This window comes from Sinocyclocheilus grahami, unplaced genomic scaffold (assembly GCF_001515645.1).
Source record: "Sinocyclocheilus grahami isolate Dianchi unplaced genomic scaffold, SAMN03320097.WGS_v1.1 scaffold987.1, whole genome shotgun sequence".
NCBI classification, from domain to species: domain Eukaryota; kingdom Metazoa; phylum Chordata; class Actinopteri; order Cypriniformes; family Cyprinidae; genus Sinocyclocheilus; species Sinocyclocheilus grahami.
In genome coordinates this window covers 167,277-186,862 of record NW_015506166.1, presented here as the reverse complement: position 1 = coordinate 186,862, position 19,586 = coordinate 167,277, and the positions used below count along the sequence as shown (strand labels likewise).

General features: G+C 34.7%; 1 protein-coding gene across 1 annotated transcript in view; it reads left to right on the top strand.

Annotated features, from left to right (window-relative positions):
• The window catches only part of LOC107565205 (protein spire homolog 1-like), a 47,144-nt gene extending 32,737 nt beyond the window's left edge, over positions 1–14,407 (top strand). The window contains exons 9-21 of the mRNA XM_016250429.1: positions 1,768–1,809; positions 4,557–4,604; positions 6,101–6,270; positions 7,741–7,878; positions 8,269–8,406; positions 8,749–8,812; positions 8,909–8,928; positions 9,358–9,537; positions 10,586–10,828; positions 11,019–11,089; positions 11,179–11,206; positions 11,628–11,782; positions 12,968–14,407. Of these exons, the coding sequence (XP_016105915.1) occupies positions 1,768–1,809; positions 4,557–4,604; positions 6,101–6,270; positions 7,741–7,878; positions 8,269–8,406; positions 8,749–8,812; positions 8,909–8,928; positions 9,358–9,537; positions 10,586–10,828; positions 11,019–11,089; positions 11,179–11,206; positions 11,628–11,782; positions 12,968–13,217 (1,547 nt within the window). The 3' untranslated portion in view covers positions 13,218–14,407. The remainder of the gene's footprint in view (positions 1–1,767; positions 1,810–4,556; positions 4,605–6,100; positions 6,271–7,740; positions 7,879–8,268; positions 8,407–8,748; positions 8,813–8,908; positions 8,929–9,357; positions 9,538–10,585; positions 10,829–11,018; positions 11,090–11,178; positions 11,207–11,627; positions 11,783–12,967) is intronic.
• Positions 14,408–19,586: the final 5,179 nt, after the last annotated feature.

Sequence of the window (19,586 nt, the reverse complement as noted above, 5' to 3'; positions counted from 1 at the left end):
TATATATATATATATATATATAATTAATACCAATTATTATTAATAATAATATTAATTTTAATCTTATGTAGGCACATTTTAAGCATAAACATGTATGCATAATCAAAAGATTTTTAAGTTTTAAATGTGGAAAATATTGCACATAATTATAAATAGTTTATAATAATACTACTACTAATAATAATAATACAAATAAATAATTATTATTGTTGTTGTTGTTGTACACTTTTTGTTATCATTGTACAATAATAATAATAATAATCATATATTATTTGTAAAAAAAATCTTAAGTAAAATTTATAAAAGATTAAGCACAAACATTTTCGCATAAAAGGTTTTTAAGATCTTGATAAACATTTTAATCAAATTTAAGTTTATTTAATATTTAAGTTTTTGACTGCTAGTGTTTGCTTTAACACTGCATAGACACCTTGTCTATATGTTTATTATCCTGTGCACAAATGTTTTTCCAAATGCATTCTGTTCATGTTCAGTATACATTGTTTATTTTAAATAGCTTGTATTTACACTCAAAGCCAGCTTCATGTTGTGTTAGTTAACCTATATATCAGGTATATCAGTCATGTGGAAGAAGGTGAGTATGTGTTAGAGATTGACCTCAGGTCATGTCAGACAGCAGTGCAGATGTGTGACAGTGTGTCAATCTCATGCATGGCTGCTTGTGCTACACTCAACCATTTGTTCACTAACAGTGTCTGTAGTACAACCCTGTGTCTCTAACTCTGCGCCGCCCATTTGATTTACAGCTGTAAATGTCTAATTACATATCTCAACTTGGATTGATACTGTATGTTTTTAAAAACATACATCCACATTGTTACACGCCATTTGATTCTTGTACTGTACATCAATGCCATTGACATTTACGAGGTTATAGAGAAGGTACATAGTCTTAATAGTGGATTTGCCCTGAGATTTGGTCTCATAGTGGTATTTTGCTGTAGGATTCAATAGTTAAAGATTGTGAGATTTAAAGTTGAACGTGCACTTGTACATAAAGACCTCTAGGCTGTTTGTGTGGGTGATTGTACAGTTACACAAGCACAAATCTGACAATCATTATATCGGACTGAATGTGATCCATGTTGGATAAATGTCCCAGATTTGAGTCGGTTACAGCAGACTTAATAAAGCTTAAGGTTTGCACGTATGTATTATCAGTTTGTGATGAAAAGAGTCTGTTGTTTCCTCCAGCTGCCTAAAGAGACAAAGTTCAGTGTCTACAGTCTATAAACCTTTAAAACCTAAAGCAGATTAACATAAATATCTATTGTATGTATTATGTGATTAGTTGGACTTTACTTCAGTGTATTTATTTTTCTCACATTTTTACTATTTCATTATAAATAAATACAATTTTTCGTTCTTGATCCTAAAGTAATATAAGACGTTAATTGTATTCCATTGGTTGTGTGAATGTGATATACATTATATGTTGTCAGAAAGCTTCATCAGTCCTACCTTTTGTAATGTGAATTGTAATGTGAGTTTTACCTGTGCTGTATAGTGGTTGTTCAGTATGAAATGATAAATAACATTTATTCTTTCTTGATCCTAAAAGAAATTACCTGTTGTTTGGCTGCTTGGTTGTTGAATTGTGTTCCTGTTTATTAATGGAGTTACAGAGCAGCATTCTTTATATCTAACATTAAATGCATTAACATTTAATGCCTTGTTTTAACCCATGGCTTTATTTATCTTCTCCTCCCTCTCTCTTCATCCATAACCTCTGCCTCTTCCTCGCAGTAATGCGCCCACTTAGCATGTCTGTCAGTTTTGACTCATCAGGTAAAGACTTCACTGTGGCTTTACTGCTGTCAGCTCACTGACCCTGTGGATTCTGTGTTTGTGCCAGACCCCTGTAGTGGCTCCTACCCTCATGTCACGCTCCTCTGGTGGTGGGGTCGTGGCAGTGAACCTGTTAGTCCATAGAGGAGGAAGGGGACAAGGCAGTGCCTCCAGTCTTGAAGAAAACCCTCTTACATTGACAAGACTGCATGTCTGTGGATTGAATTCTTCAAACATTACTTATTTAGTTAGGGTTAGAATATGCCACACAACTTTTGCTCTGATTTTGTTCACAGATTTTTGGTCTGGACGAGTCAGCAGTGGAGATTTTGGACTGTCAGAATTGACAGATTTATAGAAAATCGTGTAGTATATGATAGGCACAGACTTTGATTGTTTTTAGCTTCAGACTATTCCAACCTGTCGGAGAGAGTGTTGTAATTGTAAAAATCAGAATTAGATTAGTTGTCTATTGTATTAAAAATAGAATGATATTATTTTAAGAAATAAAGAGAAAGTTCAAAGGAACTAAGAAATAAAAATTCAAAGAATTCAAAGAAATAAAATATCAGTTTTAAATGAAAAAACTAAACTTAAAAAAACAGAAATTACATTTAGATTGAAGTACAAAACTGAAATAAATGCTAAATAGAAATATATAAAAAAAACTAATACAATGATAAAAGGACATGACAAAATGAAAACAGAGAATACATTTCAAATATTCAAATATGTTCAGATTTTGAAATTTGTGTACTGTATTCCAGTTTCAGGATAACTTTCCATAAAATCTAGCTATGATATCAGTTATTCCAATAGGTTTACGGCTAACCAGGTAAGCCACATTCAAATAAAAACATTCAAATCAAGAGGATAAATCAAAGATTTTATAAGCTTTTCTGTGAGCAATGGCTTTCAGCAGGGCCGGGTTTACGCATAGGCATTCTAGGCACGTGCCTATGCTTGCTCATCCAGGAGGGGCACAAACACAATGAAGAGATATATAATATTTTTGTTATGCTATGGGCTATCTACAACAGTAAAAGAACCAAAACCCCAGAAGAAATTGAGCAAATAAATATAGCAAATAATAGGGTAAAAATGACAAACTGTTTCCATGTCTTCAACCTTTTTTATGTACGGAAATCACGCTTTCTTTCTCCCAGTCTCTCTCACACACGCACTCGTGCACACACGCTGAGACGCGAACAGAAACTTGTAATCAGTGCTGCGGCTGCCCCGCAAATTTATCAATAAAAGAGTTTCGCAGCTGAAAAGTTTAATGACATTTCTCAGTAGCGAGGTTCTTGAAGCAGTTCAACTTAAAGATTCACTATTAGTAGACGCTGCTGCTGAATACTGCTGAGAGACGCACAGACGCAAGTATTCACACACACTTAATCTCTCCCTCTCTCTTTCACTCTCTCTATCTAATAACTGCGTTAGACTGCATTAATAACTGTGTTAGCCTGCATATCAATGGCTCAAGCCTCTGTTATTAGCTCTAAAATGACGTTTTGGAATTTGCAACTGAAGGTTTGGGATGAGGTGCATAAAAAATTAGCTAGTTCAACACACACGAGATTTCAGGACGGAAACATGTCAAATGTCTTGAAAGAAATCAGCTGAACAATTGATTTGTGATTGTGACTCCAGGCTGTTAAAATTATTAGAGAAATAATGCACTCCCGAAGTGGTTATGTGGCCACGCCGCACCTATTAATGGAATGAAATGCAATTAGTTTGAATTCTCAAACAAATTAAGAACCTGCGTTTGATTTTTATTGACTGAACGCTGTAACGGTTTCCACGGATTAAGAAATATTTTTGTTTGCTTGGGTGGTAATTTTAGGCCTATTATATTAATAGGGAAGGGGGGCCCAAAAATTAGTTTTGCCTATGTCACGAAAAGAGGTAAATCCGACCATGGCTTTCAGTCAAATCCATTCAACTGTAGATGCTCTTCCATGTTTGTAGCCAACATTAATACATATAGTGATGGTTGTTCAGATTGGTTGGATAAGACTTGCTGTGGCCTGTGAATGGAAGAGACAGTAAGATGGACTATGGCTTCTTAAACTCTCATGCCCTGGTTCTTATTGGAATTCTTAATGACCAGAAGATATGCCTAATAGACTTTGGTCATATTATATACCATATTTAATTTGATGCCAAGTTTTAAAACCCTTTATTTTAGTTATGTTCACACTGACAGCAATTTGCAACAACTTAAAGTAATTCATCTCCAACGAGAGTTGAATTACTCCAACGATTTCTGTAGACATATGCTGAGAGCCAGCTCAGCTTTCATTCAAATGAGAAGCAATGCAGATTTAATCACTGTCAGTAATTAATGAATAAAGCCCTTTAAGTAGACTGTATTTCCTTCCCTTTCCCTTTTGTTGCATTAAATAAGTCATACATTACGATTTATAGTTTTTAATGTAAAGTAGTTGCTGCTAGCCTCCAATATGGCTGCTTGCCCTGGACTTTCCTCTGTATGTCCTCCTGCTACTAAACCGCACTGTTCCTTCCACCTTCCGTATCCCACAAATCCTCTGTCCAGTATGGCTGCTGCTTCTGTGTGGCTGCACTGTGCTTGTGCTTCTGTGTGCTGGTGTCACAGAGCTGCTGATTGATTTATCTAAGTGTAGTTTACACTCGTATATTGGCTTACTGTGTGAATGTCAGTAGAAAGGCCTGTTTTGTGCTCTTGGGATCATATTGAAGAATATGTTCCTTTCTAGGCGCAGGCAAAAGTATGAGCACCCCACAGGACTTGTTCCGAAGCTCAGGTAAAGTATTCCTGACGCAAGCATGACTTTCACATCGCTCCCTCACACCTCTGAGCCCAGTGTGAGAGAAATGCCTGGGTTCTGAGAGCTAGAGTATGAATCAAACACAAACTGTGTGGGTGAACAGCAGAGCTCGCAGAATTCATTTCTGAATGAGGATTAGTCTAGTTTAAGAAGGGTTATGTAACTGTGGGTCTGCAGGCATCAATATTTAATATGCTGCAATGTTTATTTTTATACTCTGTCCATCTAAGTTCTATAAATATCTCACTTGAGCCTCAAATGACCAGGAATATTACTTTTTAACATAGTACATTTGTTTTCTTAATATAGAAAGGATCAGTATCTGTAGTATAGCGATGTTTCTTTTCCTAAATGTTCTGATTGTATTCTATTAGTTTTGTGAAAATTTCATACATCACATATGTAGTTTAAGTCTGTATGAGATTTTTAGGGTGTTGTGCAAAAGAGATTTACACTACAGTTCAAAGGTTTGAATTAATACTTTTATTCAGCAAGGATACATTAACGTTTATAACATGTTATTAATGTTGCAAAATATTTTCATTAAAAAACCACAAAAATATTAAGCGGCACAGATATTTTCAACATTGATAATGATAAATGGAGCAGTAAATCAGCATATTAGAATGATTTCTGAAGGATCATGTGACACTAAAGACTGGAGTAATGATGATGAAAATTCAACTTTGTCATCACAGGAATAAATAAAATGTTAAAATATATTAAAATAAAAAAATATATTTTAAATTATAATATTTCACAAAAATGTTTTTATTTATTTATTTATTTGCCGTATAAGAAGCTTTTGAACAATAGTTTATTTAAACTTCTGTTGACCTGATTTAGTGAATTATACTGTTTTCATTGCTGTGGACATCAGTGTTATGTAATTTCGTCACTATATACTGCCGTGCATAATCTGAATGCAATAATTTATGACATGGCTTGTTACATTAGATATGAGATTTGAAATCCAACAGAAAGTAGATTATTTGAGCCTAAATGGTCAGATTGGATTTGAAGTCTCTTTTGTAGTCATTTGAGAAATGTATTGTGTTACTAGCTGTGTCTGAATTCACAAATTAGTGAACTAAGTGGCATTTGCTATGTAGTCACTTAAAACAAGTGAGTGAACCATTTCTTTCACAGTATATCTATCCATGTGTAAATACAGTAACCACAGTGAGATGCCATGATGGACAAAACCTCCCGTTTCTGTCCTCACTTTCCACTTTCCACTTTGGAAAGTCCTCAGCTGTTGCAGAGGAACGTTCACAAGTCGTTACTGTTGCAACCAGTATAGAAACAAGGAGATCCAATTTCAACAGTTCCAATTTGACAGTGCAAACAGTCAGTAATCAAGATCAGTAGACTTGAAAAACAGTTTGTAGTTGAGTGCAGTGTAAACAAAGCATAGTTTTTGCTGTCCTGATTGGTGTCTGATTATGTCCATATTGTCCACCCGCATACAGACATCCCTGACGGACACCGAAAGTTGGCCGTCAGCACACTGTCCCTGGCCAATGGCACGTCGCCAGCTCGGAGCCCCGTAAACGGTGTAGCCGGAGGTCAGCCGCTGTCCCAGAGAAAGAGGTTGCTCAAAGCGCCTACGCTGGCTGAGCTTGATAGCTCCGACTCGGATGTGAGTGGGTTTTATATCTTCTATATTGCAAAAACCCTGCCGAAATATTCAAAAAGACAAAATACGTATAATATGTGTGTGTGTGTGTGTGTGTGTGTGTGTGTGTGTGTGTGTGTTTATGTATATATAAATACACACACACACACGTGCATGTATATATTTAAGAAAAATGTTATATTTCTATATTAAATATATTTGTTTAATATAAATTATACAAATATAAATTATACATGTAAATATTTTCAAAATATACATAATATACATAATAAATATACACAGTTGAGTACACACATATATTATGTAAAGAAAAACTTCTATTTAGGATGCGATTATTCACGATTAATCATTTGACAGCACTAATTATATTATATTATATTATATTATATTATATCAGAAATATCAGTGAAGAGTGATGCCTCATTTTCTTTTTATTTCTTTTTTAAATTTATAATTGATCAATTCAATTAAAGATATCCTGTCTGCTTTAAAAAAGAATTTTTTTTTAAAGTTTTGTCTGAGCTTTGTCATTTTTTTTATAATTTTTTTTTAAATATATTTGCTTAGTGTTTGTTATATTTAGATAATGATATCTAAATCTGTCATATTATATTATTTTATTTTATTTTAGATTAGATCATATTATATTTGTATTTGAAATACCAATGGAGAGTGATGCCTCATTTTTTTATTTTTTTATTTAAAAAAATCTGGTTTCTTTTTTTAATACTATCTTAGACTTTTTGTCCCTTTAGAATATTTTTTACAGCATTTATTTAACATTTACTTATTTGTATAACATTTAGGGAGTATCAGTGACACTTTTTGGTTTTGTAAATGAAACTATACAGCAGTTATTTTCCAACAAATGCCAAAAAAAAAAGCCAATGTTGTTTTCTTTGGTCAGGCTCACGCACTAGGCAGCGGTCGTGCGGTACGTCCCATCAAACTACATATTACTGATACTAACACTGGGTGACAAGGGGCATAAAAGCCAATATGAGTCTCTTATTCTGTAGTTCACAAGACATCTGTCTTTTTAATAATAGTTAAGGTGCTTAAAGGTAAGAATTAGAGATAAGTATTGGCTTTTATGTGTGCTTGAATCAGTGTGACCTTTAAAGTTGGGTAAGGACTAGTCCTGGGGCGCCGTGCATTGTTTTAGCACAGAGCATGAACATTTCTACTCATCCTTATATGCAAATTTTGCCTGACCTATAGAGGTGAAACTTGCATAACAACATAAACAGACAGTTTACCATTCCTCATTAATGAATTAAATGTTCAGCTCTGTCTCCATTGCCATTGTGTTGTGGGTTTTGTTGTGTGTTTTGTTTGGCAGAAGGTGTAACCATTATTGTGATCTAGCATGTAATGGTTTTTCCATCCCTCATTCTCGGGTGTGACAGCATGGCATGTTTAAATATGCAGTGTATACTTGGCATGTTTGTGAAAGTGATATGTTGGTTTCAGGAGGAGTTCTGCTACCCCGTCGAGTGCCTGACTTTGACCGTAGAGGAGGTGATGCATATCAGACAGGTTCTTGTTAAAGCAGAGCTGGAGAAGTTCCAGCAGTATAAAGACGTCTATAATGCGCTAAAGAAAGGAAAGGTAAATTTACTCTTCACATTCATTGCACGCTCTACACTACATGTATATGTAGCACTATATACATTAGCCCAAGCTTATGTTTTGGGATTGTCTTCTTGTTTGGAGCACATGATGCTGTCTATTCAGGCAGCTCACTAGGTTTTGAACATGCTAGGTGTGTAAGCAAGTGTTTGATTGTGTACTCATTAATGAATTAAATGTTCAGCTCTGTCTCCATTGCCATTGTGTTGTGGGTTTTGTTGTGTGTTTTGTTTGGCAGAAGGTGTAACCATTATTGTGATCTAGCATGTAATGGTTTTTCCATCCCTCATTCTCGGGTGTGACAGCATGGCATGTTTAAATATGCAGTGTATACTTGGCATGTTTGTGAAAGTGATATGTTGGTTTCAGGAGGAGTTCTGCTACCCCGTCGAGTGCCTGACTTTGACCGTAGAGGAGGTGATGCATATCAGACAGGTTCTTGTTAAAGCAGAGCTGGAGAAGTTCCAGCAGTATAAAGACGTCTATAATGCGCTAAAGAAAGGAAAGGTAAATTTACTCTTCACATTCATTGCCCGCTCGTCGAGTGCCTGACTTTGACCGTAGAGGAGGTGATGCATATCAGACAGGTTCTTGTTAAAGCAGAGCTGGAGAAGTTCCAGCAGTATAAAGACGTCTATAATGCGCTAAAGAAAGGAAAGGTAAATTTACTCTTCACATTCATTGCACGCTCTACATGTATATATAGCACTATATACATTAGCCCAAGCTTATGTTTTGGGATTGTCTTCTTGTTTGGAGCACATGATGCTGTCTATTCAGGCAGCTCACTAGGTTTTGAACATGCTAGGTGTGTAAGCAAGTGTTTGATTGTGTAACCCTTCCTCTCAGCTTTGCTTCTCATGTCGGACGAAGAAGTTCTCGCTCTTCACCTGGTCCTACACATGCCAGTTCTGTAAGAGGTGGGTGGAGATTCTCATTTCAAACTGGAAATTAAGAAAGTAAAGTGATGTGCAGTGGAATCATATTTTTTCTTCTTTTCTTCTCACAGGCCTGTTTGTTCACAGTGCTGTAAGAAGGTAAATGTTACGTCCTTACCTTATGTTCACCAAGGCTGTATTTATTTGATCAAAAATACAGTAAAACAGTAAATATTATTACAATTTAAAATACATGTTTTGTATTTGAATCTGTTTTCAAATGTAATTTATTCCTGTGATGCAAAGCAGAATTTTCAGCATCATTTCTCCAGTATTCAGTCACATGATCCTTCAGAATTATATTGAAACATATTATCAATGTTGAAATTTTTTTTGATGAATAAAAACAGCTTTTATTTGAAATAGAAAGAAATCTTTTGTAACACTATAAACACTGACTTTTGATCAATTTAATGCATCCTTGCTTAATAAAAGTATTAATTTCTTATTGACCCCAGACTTTTGAACAATAGTGTGCTTTTTTTCACTTTGCTAATGACCTCATGCCCTCTCATCTCAGATGAAGTTGCCCTCCAAGCCCCATGCCAGCCTGCCCATCTCCTCTCTGGGCCCCAGCATCCTGCCCAAAAAGGAGTCTACAGCATCAGCCGCGACAGAGAAGCCCTCCTCCACATCCAGCCACAAGCGTCACAGCCTTCAGCGCACAATGTCCAGGTGGGCTTCACAAATGATGGAGAGAGTCTGTATCGTTTGTACCAGGATTCATAAGGGAGATGCAGAGGGTTTGAGAGCATTAAAACAAGCATTAACATTAAAATAAAAAAATGGGACTGTTTGTGAGAATGTAGTGTCATTTTCACATTCACATAATTTCCAATATTTTGGTGGACCACAGTCTACAACATTTCACCAGAATTGCGCCAGAATAAAAGCTTGAATTTGAAATGTTAAAAGCTCAATTGTTTGAGCCAGTGTTATTTTACTATCATTGAGATACTATACAGCATTTTATCATTTGAATCCGTTTTTATTTTTGTATTTTCTGTTTTCATTTTAATTTGAGTAATTTTGTGTGTTTGTCATTTTTATTAGTTTTTAAAAATATGTCTGATTTCTTTATTTCCATTTTAGTTGTAGCTATTTTAGTACATTAGAATAAACGGGGAAAAAAAGCGCAAGATTGCTTTGGCAACTATTTAAATAACATTATATTACAATATTTATTATAAAACATTTAGTTTCAGTTAAGTTTATTTTAAAATAATAAAAATGTTTTTTATCATGCTTTTAGTTTTAGTTAACTATGATAACCCTGGTGTGAATGTTTGAAAGCGAAAACTTTAAGACATACATTATATGTCTTATTATTGTATTATAACTTGTAGTGTAAAATAAAATTTTTATTACATTTTCTTTATTTTTCTTTACGTCTTATTTTTTTATAATTAGAGGTAAAACATTATTAGTATTATTATATTACATTATATTATATATTAAATCTAATTGGGTACCTAAAACACAAGAATATAATGTAGACCGAAACACAACTAAAAAGAGGATTGAGGTCACTTTAAAGTTCAGATACAAAGTTAAATGTTTATCATATCACAGTTGATATATGACAAAATAATCATCAAGTCATGCAGCCCTTTATATAAATAAAACTCAAATAAACAAACAAACCTCATTAATGAATTAAATGTTCAGCTCTGTCTCCATTGCCATTGTGTTGTGGGTTTTGTTGTGTGTTTTGTTTGGCAGAAGGTGTAACCATTATTGTGATCTAGCATGTAATGGTTTTTCCATCCCTCATTCTCGGGTGTGACAGCATGGCATGTTTAAATATGCAGTGTATACTTGGCATGTTTGTGAAAGTGATATGTTGGTTTCAGGAGGAGTTCTGCTACCCCGTCGAGTGCCTGACTTTGACCGTAGAGGAGGTGATGCATATCAGACAGGTTCTTGTTAAAGCAGAGCTGGAGAAGTTCCAGCAGTATAAAGACGTCTATAATGCGCTAAAGAAAGGAAAGGTAAATTTACTCTTCACATTCATTGCACGCTCTACATGTATATATAGCACTATATACATTAGCCCAAGCTTATGTTTTGGGATTGTCTTCTTGTTTGGAGCACATGATGCTGTCTATTCAGGCAGCTCACTAGGTTTTGAACATGCTAGGTGTGTAAGCAAGTGTTTGATTGTGTAACCCTTCCTCTCAGCTTTGCTTCTCATGTCGGACGAAGAAGTTCTCGCTCTTCACCTGGTCCTACACATGCCAGTTCTGTAAGAGGTGGGTGGAGATTCTCATTTCAAACTGGAAATTAAGAAAGTAAAGTGATGTGCAGTGGAATCATATTTTTTCTTCTTTTCTTCTCACAGGCCTGTTTGTTCACAGTGCTGTAAGAAGGTAAATGTTACGTCCTTACCTTATGTTCACCAAGGCTGTATTTATTTGATCAAAAATACAGTAAAACAGTAAATATTATTACAATTTAAAATACATGTTTTGTATTTGAATCTGTTTTCAAATGTAATTTATTCCTGTGATGCAAAGCAGAATTTTCAGCATCATTTCTCCAGTATTCAGTCACATGATCCTTCAGAATTATATTGAAACATATTATCAATGTTGAAATTTTTTTTGATGAATAAAAACAGCTTTTATTTGAAATAGAAAGAAATCTTTTGTAACACTATAAACACTGACTTTTGATCAATTTAATGCATCCTTGCTTAATAAAAGTATTAATTTCTTATTGACCCCAGACTTTTGAACAATAGTGTGCTTTTTTTCACTTTGCTAATGACCTCATGCCCTCTCATCTCAGATGAAGTTGCCCTCCAAGCCCCATGCCAGCCTGCCCATCTCCTCTCTGGGCCCCAGCATCCTGCCCAAAAAGGAGTCTACAGCATCAGCCGCGACAGAGAAGCCCTCCTCCACATCCAGCCACAAGCGTCACAGCCTTCAGCGCACAATGTCCAGGTGAGCTTCACAAATGATGGAGAGAGTCTGTATCGTTTGTACCAGGATTCATAAGGGAGATGCAGAGGGTTTGAGAGCATTAAAACAAGCATTAACATTAAAATAAACAAATGGGACTGTTTGTGAGAATGTAGTGTCATTTTCACATTCACATAATTTCCAATATTTTGGTGGACCACAGTCTACAACATTTCACCAGAATTGCGCCAGAATAAAAGCTTGAATTTGAAATGTTAAAAGCTCAATTGTTTGAGCCAGTGTTATTTTACTATCATTGAGATACTATACAGCATTTTATCATTTGAATCCGTTTTTATTTTTGTATTTTCTGTTTTCATTTTAATTTGAGTAATTTTGTGTGTTTGTCATTTTTATTAGTTTTTAAAAATATGTCTGATTTCTTTATTTCCATTTTAGTTGTAGCTATTTTAGTACATTAGAATAAACGGGGAAAAAAAGCGCAAGATTGCTTTGGCAACTATTTAAATAACATTATATTACAATATTTATTATAAAACATTTAGTTTCAGTTAAGTTTATTTTAAAATAATAAAAATGTTTTTTATCATGCTTTTAGTTTTAGTTAACTATGATAACCCTGGTGTGAATGTTTGAAAGCGAAAACTTTAAGACATACATTATATGTCTTATTATTGTATTATAACTTGTAGTGTAAAATAAAATTTTTATTACATTTTCTTTATTTTTCTTTACGTCTTATTTTTTTATAATTAGAGGTAAAACATTATTAGTATTATTATATTACATTATATTATATATTAAATCTAATTGGGTACCTAAAACACAAGAATATAATGTAGACCGAAACACAACTAAAAAGAGGATTGAGGTCACTTTAAAGTTCAGATACAAAGTTAAATGTTTATCATATCACAGTTGATATATGACAAAATAATCATCAAGTCATGCAGCCCTTTATATAAATAAAACTCAAATAAACAAACAAACAAAACCCTTGCTAAAAAAGTTTTACTTGCATTACTTGTTTTTACTTGCATCAGAGAACCGTAAACATGTAATTGTGTCATTTAAATGATTGAAATATTTAATACTTCAAATCAAATTGGGTTCTAAAGGGTTCAGCTGACAAAACTGTGAACTCTTGATCTGTAGTGTGGTAATGGCTGCCAGGAAGATCATTTCTTGTGACGATTCCTCTCTTAGATCATCAAAGCACGCTGAGCGCTCGTCCTCCAAAGACGAGCTGGAGCTGCCGGAGCAGTTCACAGCGGACTGGAGCAGCATGGAGGTCTGCGTGGACTGCAAGAAGTTCATCAATGACATAATCAGCAACAGCAGGCGCAACCTGACCACCAAACGTGCCCGGCTGCACCGCAGGACCCACTCCGTCTACTTGTCCAACACCAGCTCTTCCAACTACAAACCCTCAGAACGGACTATCAAAGAGGTTTAGGATGTTACATACTGTATGAAAAATACGCCCACTTTTGTTAGCTTTGTATAACGTTCCTTCAATACCACTTCTTTTCCATTTAAAAAGTGCCAGAGGTGAAGGAGTAAAGCCGTCCCTCTTCCAGCATGAGTCCTTAAGCACCAGCCTTCTCAGGAAAAGGTTTCTTCTGTGATTAAAGCTTTGGAATGTAGTTTAACACACTTTAAATTGACTTCGACCAGCTTTTCTCAAATGAACACACAGAATGAAATGACAGTGTGAAAAAAGATATCGCAAGGCTGCTTTGATCACTGAAAGACACAAGGCCTGAATGTACATTTTTCAATGGAGCTCAATTGTATGTGAATAGTTGCTGAATGCTCAGCCTAAATGTAAATAGGCATCCAAACTGACTTATTTTCCCCTTTTAGGAAGTACTAGTCGATTGCTGAAAGACCAAGAGACTGTAGATTTATTCAGCCTCCGCAACAATTCAAGATCAAGTCTTACCAAATGTTTTTCTTATTGTTTGTTAAAATTACTGCTGTGATTGTGACGTGGTCCAAACGAATGCCGCTTTAGATAATTACAGAAAGTACTTACAGATTAATATATTTTTCCTGTCTGATGGCAGTGTTTTTGAGATTTTAGTCAAAGATGAGGGACAAGAAGTGTTTTTTAAGAGCGGATGCTGAAAGCTGTAGTGTTTCTTAAAGGAGTGATCGGCTGTGCCAAACAAATCTCCACTATCTGAGCAATATGTGTCTTTGACCTGATGTACATAGTCAATAACATTTACCGGAGATGGTGACGGCCCAAAGGGGGAAGCCAGTTCTCTCTTTTATATAGGAAGTGACTTTTGTAGGATATGTTTATGTACATGCTGTATATCCGAATCTCATCTGATCCACTTATCTATTAAAATAGGCTCTATTGTTCTAAAGTTCTGATTTATATTATTAATAATGATTATTTTATTTTTCAGTGTCAAATGTTGCTTTCTTTTCATGTTCACTCAACAACTACAAATATTTTGTTATTTTTCAGCTGCACATTTATTTTGACGTCTTAAAACTTTGTAAATTAATTTATAAGATATTATTAATTACTGTTCTGTGCAATGAAACACCCCAGGAGACTTTAAATATGAAGGTACTGAAGTCATGTCAGGGTTTTTGGAAGGATTGTTTTTGTTTGTCCTTAAATTAAAAGAAAATACACACACAATTGGTATATGGTATACAGGCCTGTTCTTTTGTTTTGTGCAAAACTGACTGTACTGCCTTCCTCTGAGGAATGATTGGTGTGCATGATGAAATCTATGATTTAAAAAAAAGAAAAAAGAACTGAATTGCCAATAAATAAAGCATCAAATTTGAATATTTGAAATTGAATTTGATTTTATTACACATGCCTCATCAGAATTGCATTGATATGCCAATGAAGAATTTTGTGCTTACATTTATCTCATATGATGAAGGTAACATTACTAGGATGTATTAAAACATTTAAATTAGATACCCCAATGGAGCCATAAAAAAGGTCTATCATCTGAGGATGTTAATGAAACCGGCAATTTAACATTATTAGCAAATTATATGATGTGTTTAAGCTTCAAAATAATGCAAACTTATCTACATATTCATGCCTTAACATGTAGCCTTTAATAACAGCCACATAATGTTTTTGTGACAAACTTCTGAAGGAATAGACCAGGTTATATATATTACAGTGCGTTTAATGGAGTGTACTGTTATTTAACAACAGATAGATTATTCAGATGACAAAAGTTTTTAGTTGTGAGCTTTGAAAATTACATAATCTAGTACTTTGATATAGTGTCATTGTAAAGACTGTAGTCTATCCCTCATAATCTTGTTTTTACCCACGTTAAATTCAATATGGCGTCTAACCTGAGGCCTGTTGTACGGTTTCTAGGGTCTTTGGACGTCTTGGTTTGAAAAAAACTAAACTAAAGATTTTTTGCTTATGATTTTGACATTTGACTGTCTAAATTACGGTGGCCGAGAAGTGCAGAACAAATCACAATTCTGAAAACAAAAGAACAAATTACAAACGCAAATGCAAGTCTAAAAAACAAAATAACAATTCAGAAAACACAACAACAATTCAGAAAACATTATAACAAGTCAGAGCAATGGATTCTATTTACACTAAGTGAAAATAGCAGTATTTTTAGCAATATGCTATTTACACTAAGTGCAAGTACCTATTTACACTGTTAAAATAGCAGGATTTCTACTATCAAGTATACTACTTGTTGCAAATAGTGGCAATTATCTGCACTTTAGTATTGTAGTACATTATAAAGCTGTATGCAATAATAACGTATTGAGTGTAAATTATAATTTAAATTATTAAATGGATGCCACCTTATTGGTACAATAAAGCCCTCCCTACACCTACCCTAACCCTACCCGATACTTTATTTTCAACTTTTTGATTATTTCCTTAATTTTTATTGAAAATAAATGCCTTTACGATGTGATATGAGATTTGAAAAGGGAGGAAATAAAAGCTTGGCAAAAGGCGGGATCGAACCCCGGTCGATCACGTCAAAAAGTCAAGGGCAAGCGCTTATCCATCTGCGCCAGTGGAGCTGATGTTTTATAGTCACTTTTAACTAAATGTAAATAGACACCCCGTATTTTTCATTCCATAGTAAGGGCAATTCATACAATACATTTAAACTGAGCTACTTTAATACCATCTCTGAACTTTCTACCAGGACTCTGCTGTTCTTCGACTGGCTCTTCTCTGTATACGTTGATTGACAGATGTCTCGTCCAGTCAGCGGTGAGTAATCCCAAACCAATGGCGCTGTCTCAAACTATACCTACCTCTTCCGGTTTGTCGGATTTGACGTTGTTTTCTGACTTGTTATAATGTTTTCTGAATTGTTGTTGTGCTTTCTGAATTGTTATTTTGTTTTTTAGACTTGCATTTGCGTTTGTAATCTGTTATTTTGTTTTCAGAATTGTGATTTGTTCTGCACTTCTCGGTCACCGTACTAAATAGAGGCGAATGCTTGTCCCAAACTAGTGGGAAAGAGACAGAACTGCAATTCTCCACTAGAGGGCAGAAAAACATCACTTTCAACAGCTGACTAAAACTTCTGGCAAATTCTACATTTCGGTTATACGGTTATATATCATTTACATTTATTCATTTAGCAGACGCTTTTATCCAATGCGACTTACAATTGGGAATACATCAAGCGATTCATCTTAAAGAGGCAAATAGACGCAGGAAGTGCTCGTGATGCCAAGTTTCAAGCATTGTTTAAATAAGTACAAGCTAGACAGGGAAAGATTAAAGAAAGGAGAAAACAAAGTTTTTTTTTTTTTTAGGATGAAGTAAAATAGTGACGAAAGAGATGAATTTTCAGCTGTCGCTTGAAAACGGTCAGGGAATCAGCACTCCGGATAGGGTTTGGAAGATCATTCCAGCAGCCAGCCAGCCATGTATCATACATAATCGCACTGTAATGTTACTAAAAATCGTGTTAGTAATTAAAAATCTCTCTTTCCTTCTAAAAAAATAAAATAATTTTGAACTAAATAAATAATTATTAGTATAGTCCATGTTTTTTCTGCACATGTTGTGTGTGATAAACACAACTGTAGAGGGCAACAAACCACTTTCTAAATGTGACAAACTGCTTCATTGTGCACTTTGACCCTGCTTGTGGCTCCTTTTCCATTACATGAGCAGAACATGGTGGTTATTGTAAAATGTTTGTGAAAAATATAGTAAAAATATTAGTTTATTTATAAAATACAGATTTTTATGAGCTGTTTTCGTTCATTTCAGATATGCATAGCAATACCCATGACATTCAGATCAGAAATACAATTGCACAACAACGTAATATGTCCAGAATACAGTGCATAATTACTTAAAGTCTCAATATTTAACTTTTGATTTTTCTACTTCAATTTAAAAAACACCACTTATCAATACAGTTCTGAAGACTTTTTTCAAAAGGCCTAATTACATAGATCATGCCGACTTATTTGTAAACAAACACATTCCCGCTGAGGTTCAGCTGAAATGGTTCAGCTTAATGGGCTTGAGTCTATGAGAGTGGACTGTATACTGAGATGATAGTGGCAAAACAAGCCTGTCCTGCAGTCTGATTGGTGGTTCCCATGACAACAGTTGTCAAGGGCTATCTAGGCTTGAGGGGTGTTAGATACTTTCTATCTAAAAGCTTGGGGCTAAAGTTAGTGGTGAGTTTTAGCTCCAGACCAGCTGTGCTTCCGATTATGCTGCCTCTCCCGCGGTCAGGCCCCTTTGTTATGCTCAGTATGTAGGCTAGTTGTTTACTTCTTGTTGCGTCCTGAAATGACAAAGTGCAGTGAAAACTAAGCTGAATCGATCCGTTTTAGAAATGAATAGCTTAGAAACCCTTCAATATTTCTTTCATTCAGTCGTGCAATTCAATAGAAAAACAGAGATGTCTTATATACCTCATTTTTGGTTTAATCATCAAAGGTAAGGTCACCAGGTACAAAGTAAACCGTTTCCAAGCAGCATTAAATACTAGGAGGCAATGGACATCTTGACTGAATGTATCTTAAGTGATGTCAAGGCTCTTCAAGCCCATATTTTTTATTTGATAATGGAGTTTGTGGACAAGAAAACCTCTTCAAACCGTAAGCAAGTGCACTTTGAGATCAACATAATGCAGCAAACACAAATCATTGCTAACAAGCACTTCCTGTTCTTTCAGAAATCATGATTTCATTTTTATCATCAAAGCTGTTTTTGCTACAAGGGGGAAATAAGAAATAAAATACATGGCCAAAAGTATGTGGACACCACAATTCATTCATTTGCCTGTGTGTGTTTGCGTACACTGTGTTCCGGTTTATAATGTTTTTTATGATCTCTATTCAGTTTTCTTAAAATATTAATTGTCTTTATGCCTTTTGCAAGACATTCATGCTTTTCATCTTCAGAAATATCTTTCTTGCATGAGAACTGTAACTTATAGGGTTTTCCATTTAGCCTAAGAAGAACTGACAAGCTATTTAACAAACCTGTCTGAGATTGATACCAGTTATCTAAAAGAAAAGTGAAATAAAACTTTCTTTGAAAAACTAAAATCTGTTTATTATTAATAATAATAATAATGTTTATTTGACTGAAATCCTACTGATATGTAACTTACATAATATGAAACGCAGTGTATGCATGTGTATGTATCTATTAGTTGTTATTATAATTATATATAGCCTAGTCACCTAGTTTATTTTGTCCATTGACCAAGTTTTATTACAGATATATATAGCCTACCTTTTTGTCATCAGACAAAAAATAAATAAAATAATATAAAATAAATCAAGCAATATATTTTGGTCATGGAAAAGGCTCAGAAGGCAATTGTGGACTAGCAGCTTCAGGTAAAAAATTTCACATTTAATTATAGTTTAATTCAGTATTAAGTTTGAATCAGTTTGTGAAAATGACATAGATCTGGAACACAGACATAACCCTGTTAGTGTGCGGATTAATTGTGGATTAATTTGTACATTAAAGACTGTAATGTTGTATTTCTCCCATAATTAACTCAGTAATTCGTTTTTAAAATATACAGTAGTCAACAAAGTTGTCCTAAGACAAGAACCACTGATCTATAATGACTTCTAAAGAATGTTCTCTATTATAGATCAGTGATAAGAACACATTTTGGTTTTAGGTTTTAGGACAACTTTGATTAAAGGTTTTGATCCTCTTCAAATGTTGACTGGTGTATTTTTTAAATTATTTTTTAATAAATGATAACAATTCATAACTATACTTTGTGTTATATGGCCCTCATGACAAAAACTAAGCACTGCTGCAAGGGGCTTTCTAAAGTTGTAAAGTTAATTGTTGAAACATGGTAGTTTATTGGTCCTCAAGCAGGACCTAGAGAACCTATAGGCCTGTGCTTTTGAACCCTGGTCCTGGTTGTGGCTTAAAGGGATATAGCTGCAGCTGGAAAGTAAGAATAAAATTAATTTGCTACCTATTAGATTGTGTTTCATTAACTTCTACACCTACCCCAAACCTAAACCTACCCCTTACAATAATACAAATACAGTAATTATTGTTGTTCAGGTGTGACAAAAATTACACAATATTAATGTGCGCATGCCCAGTAGCTGCAGCTGTATCCCATCTAGCCTTAACCCCTGGTCCTTGGGAGCCACCACTCTGTCTCACTTATTAAACACACCTGATTCAGATCACCAGCTCATTAGGCGAAAGCTCCATGAATTCAGCTGAGTGTGTCAAATAAGGGAGACATGCCACTGACCCAGGCAAACCTCCAGAGGGCCAACAGTAAGTCTTAAACTTATTTATATGTAATTACGGTAA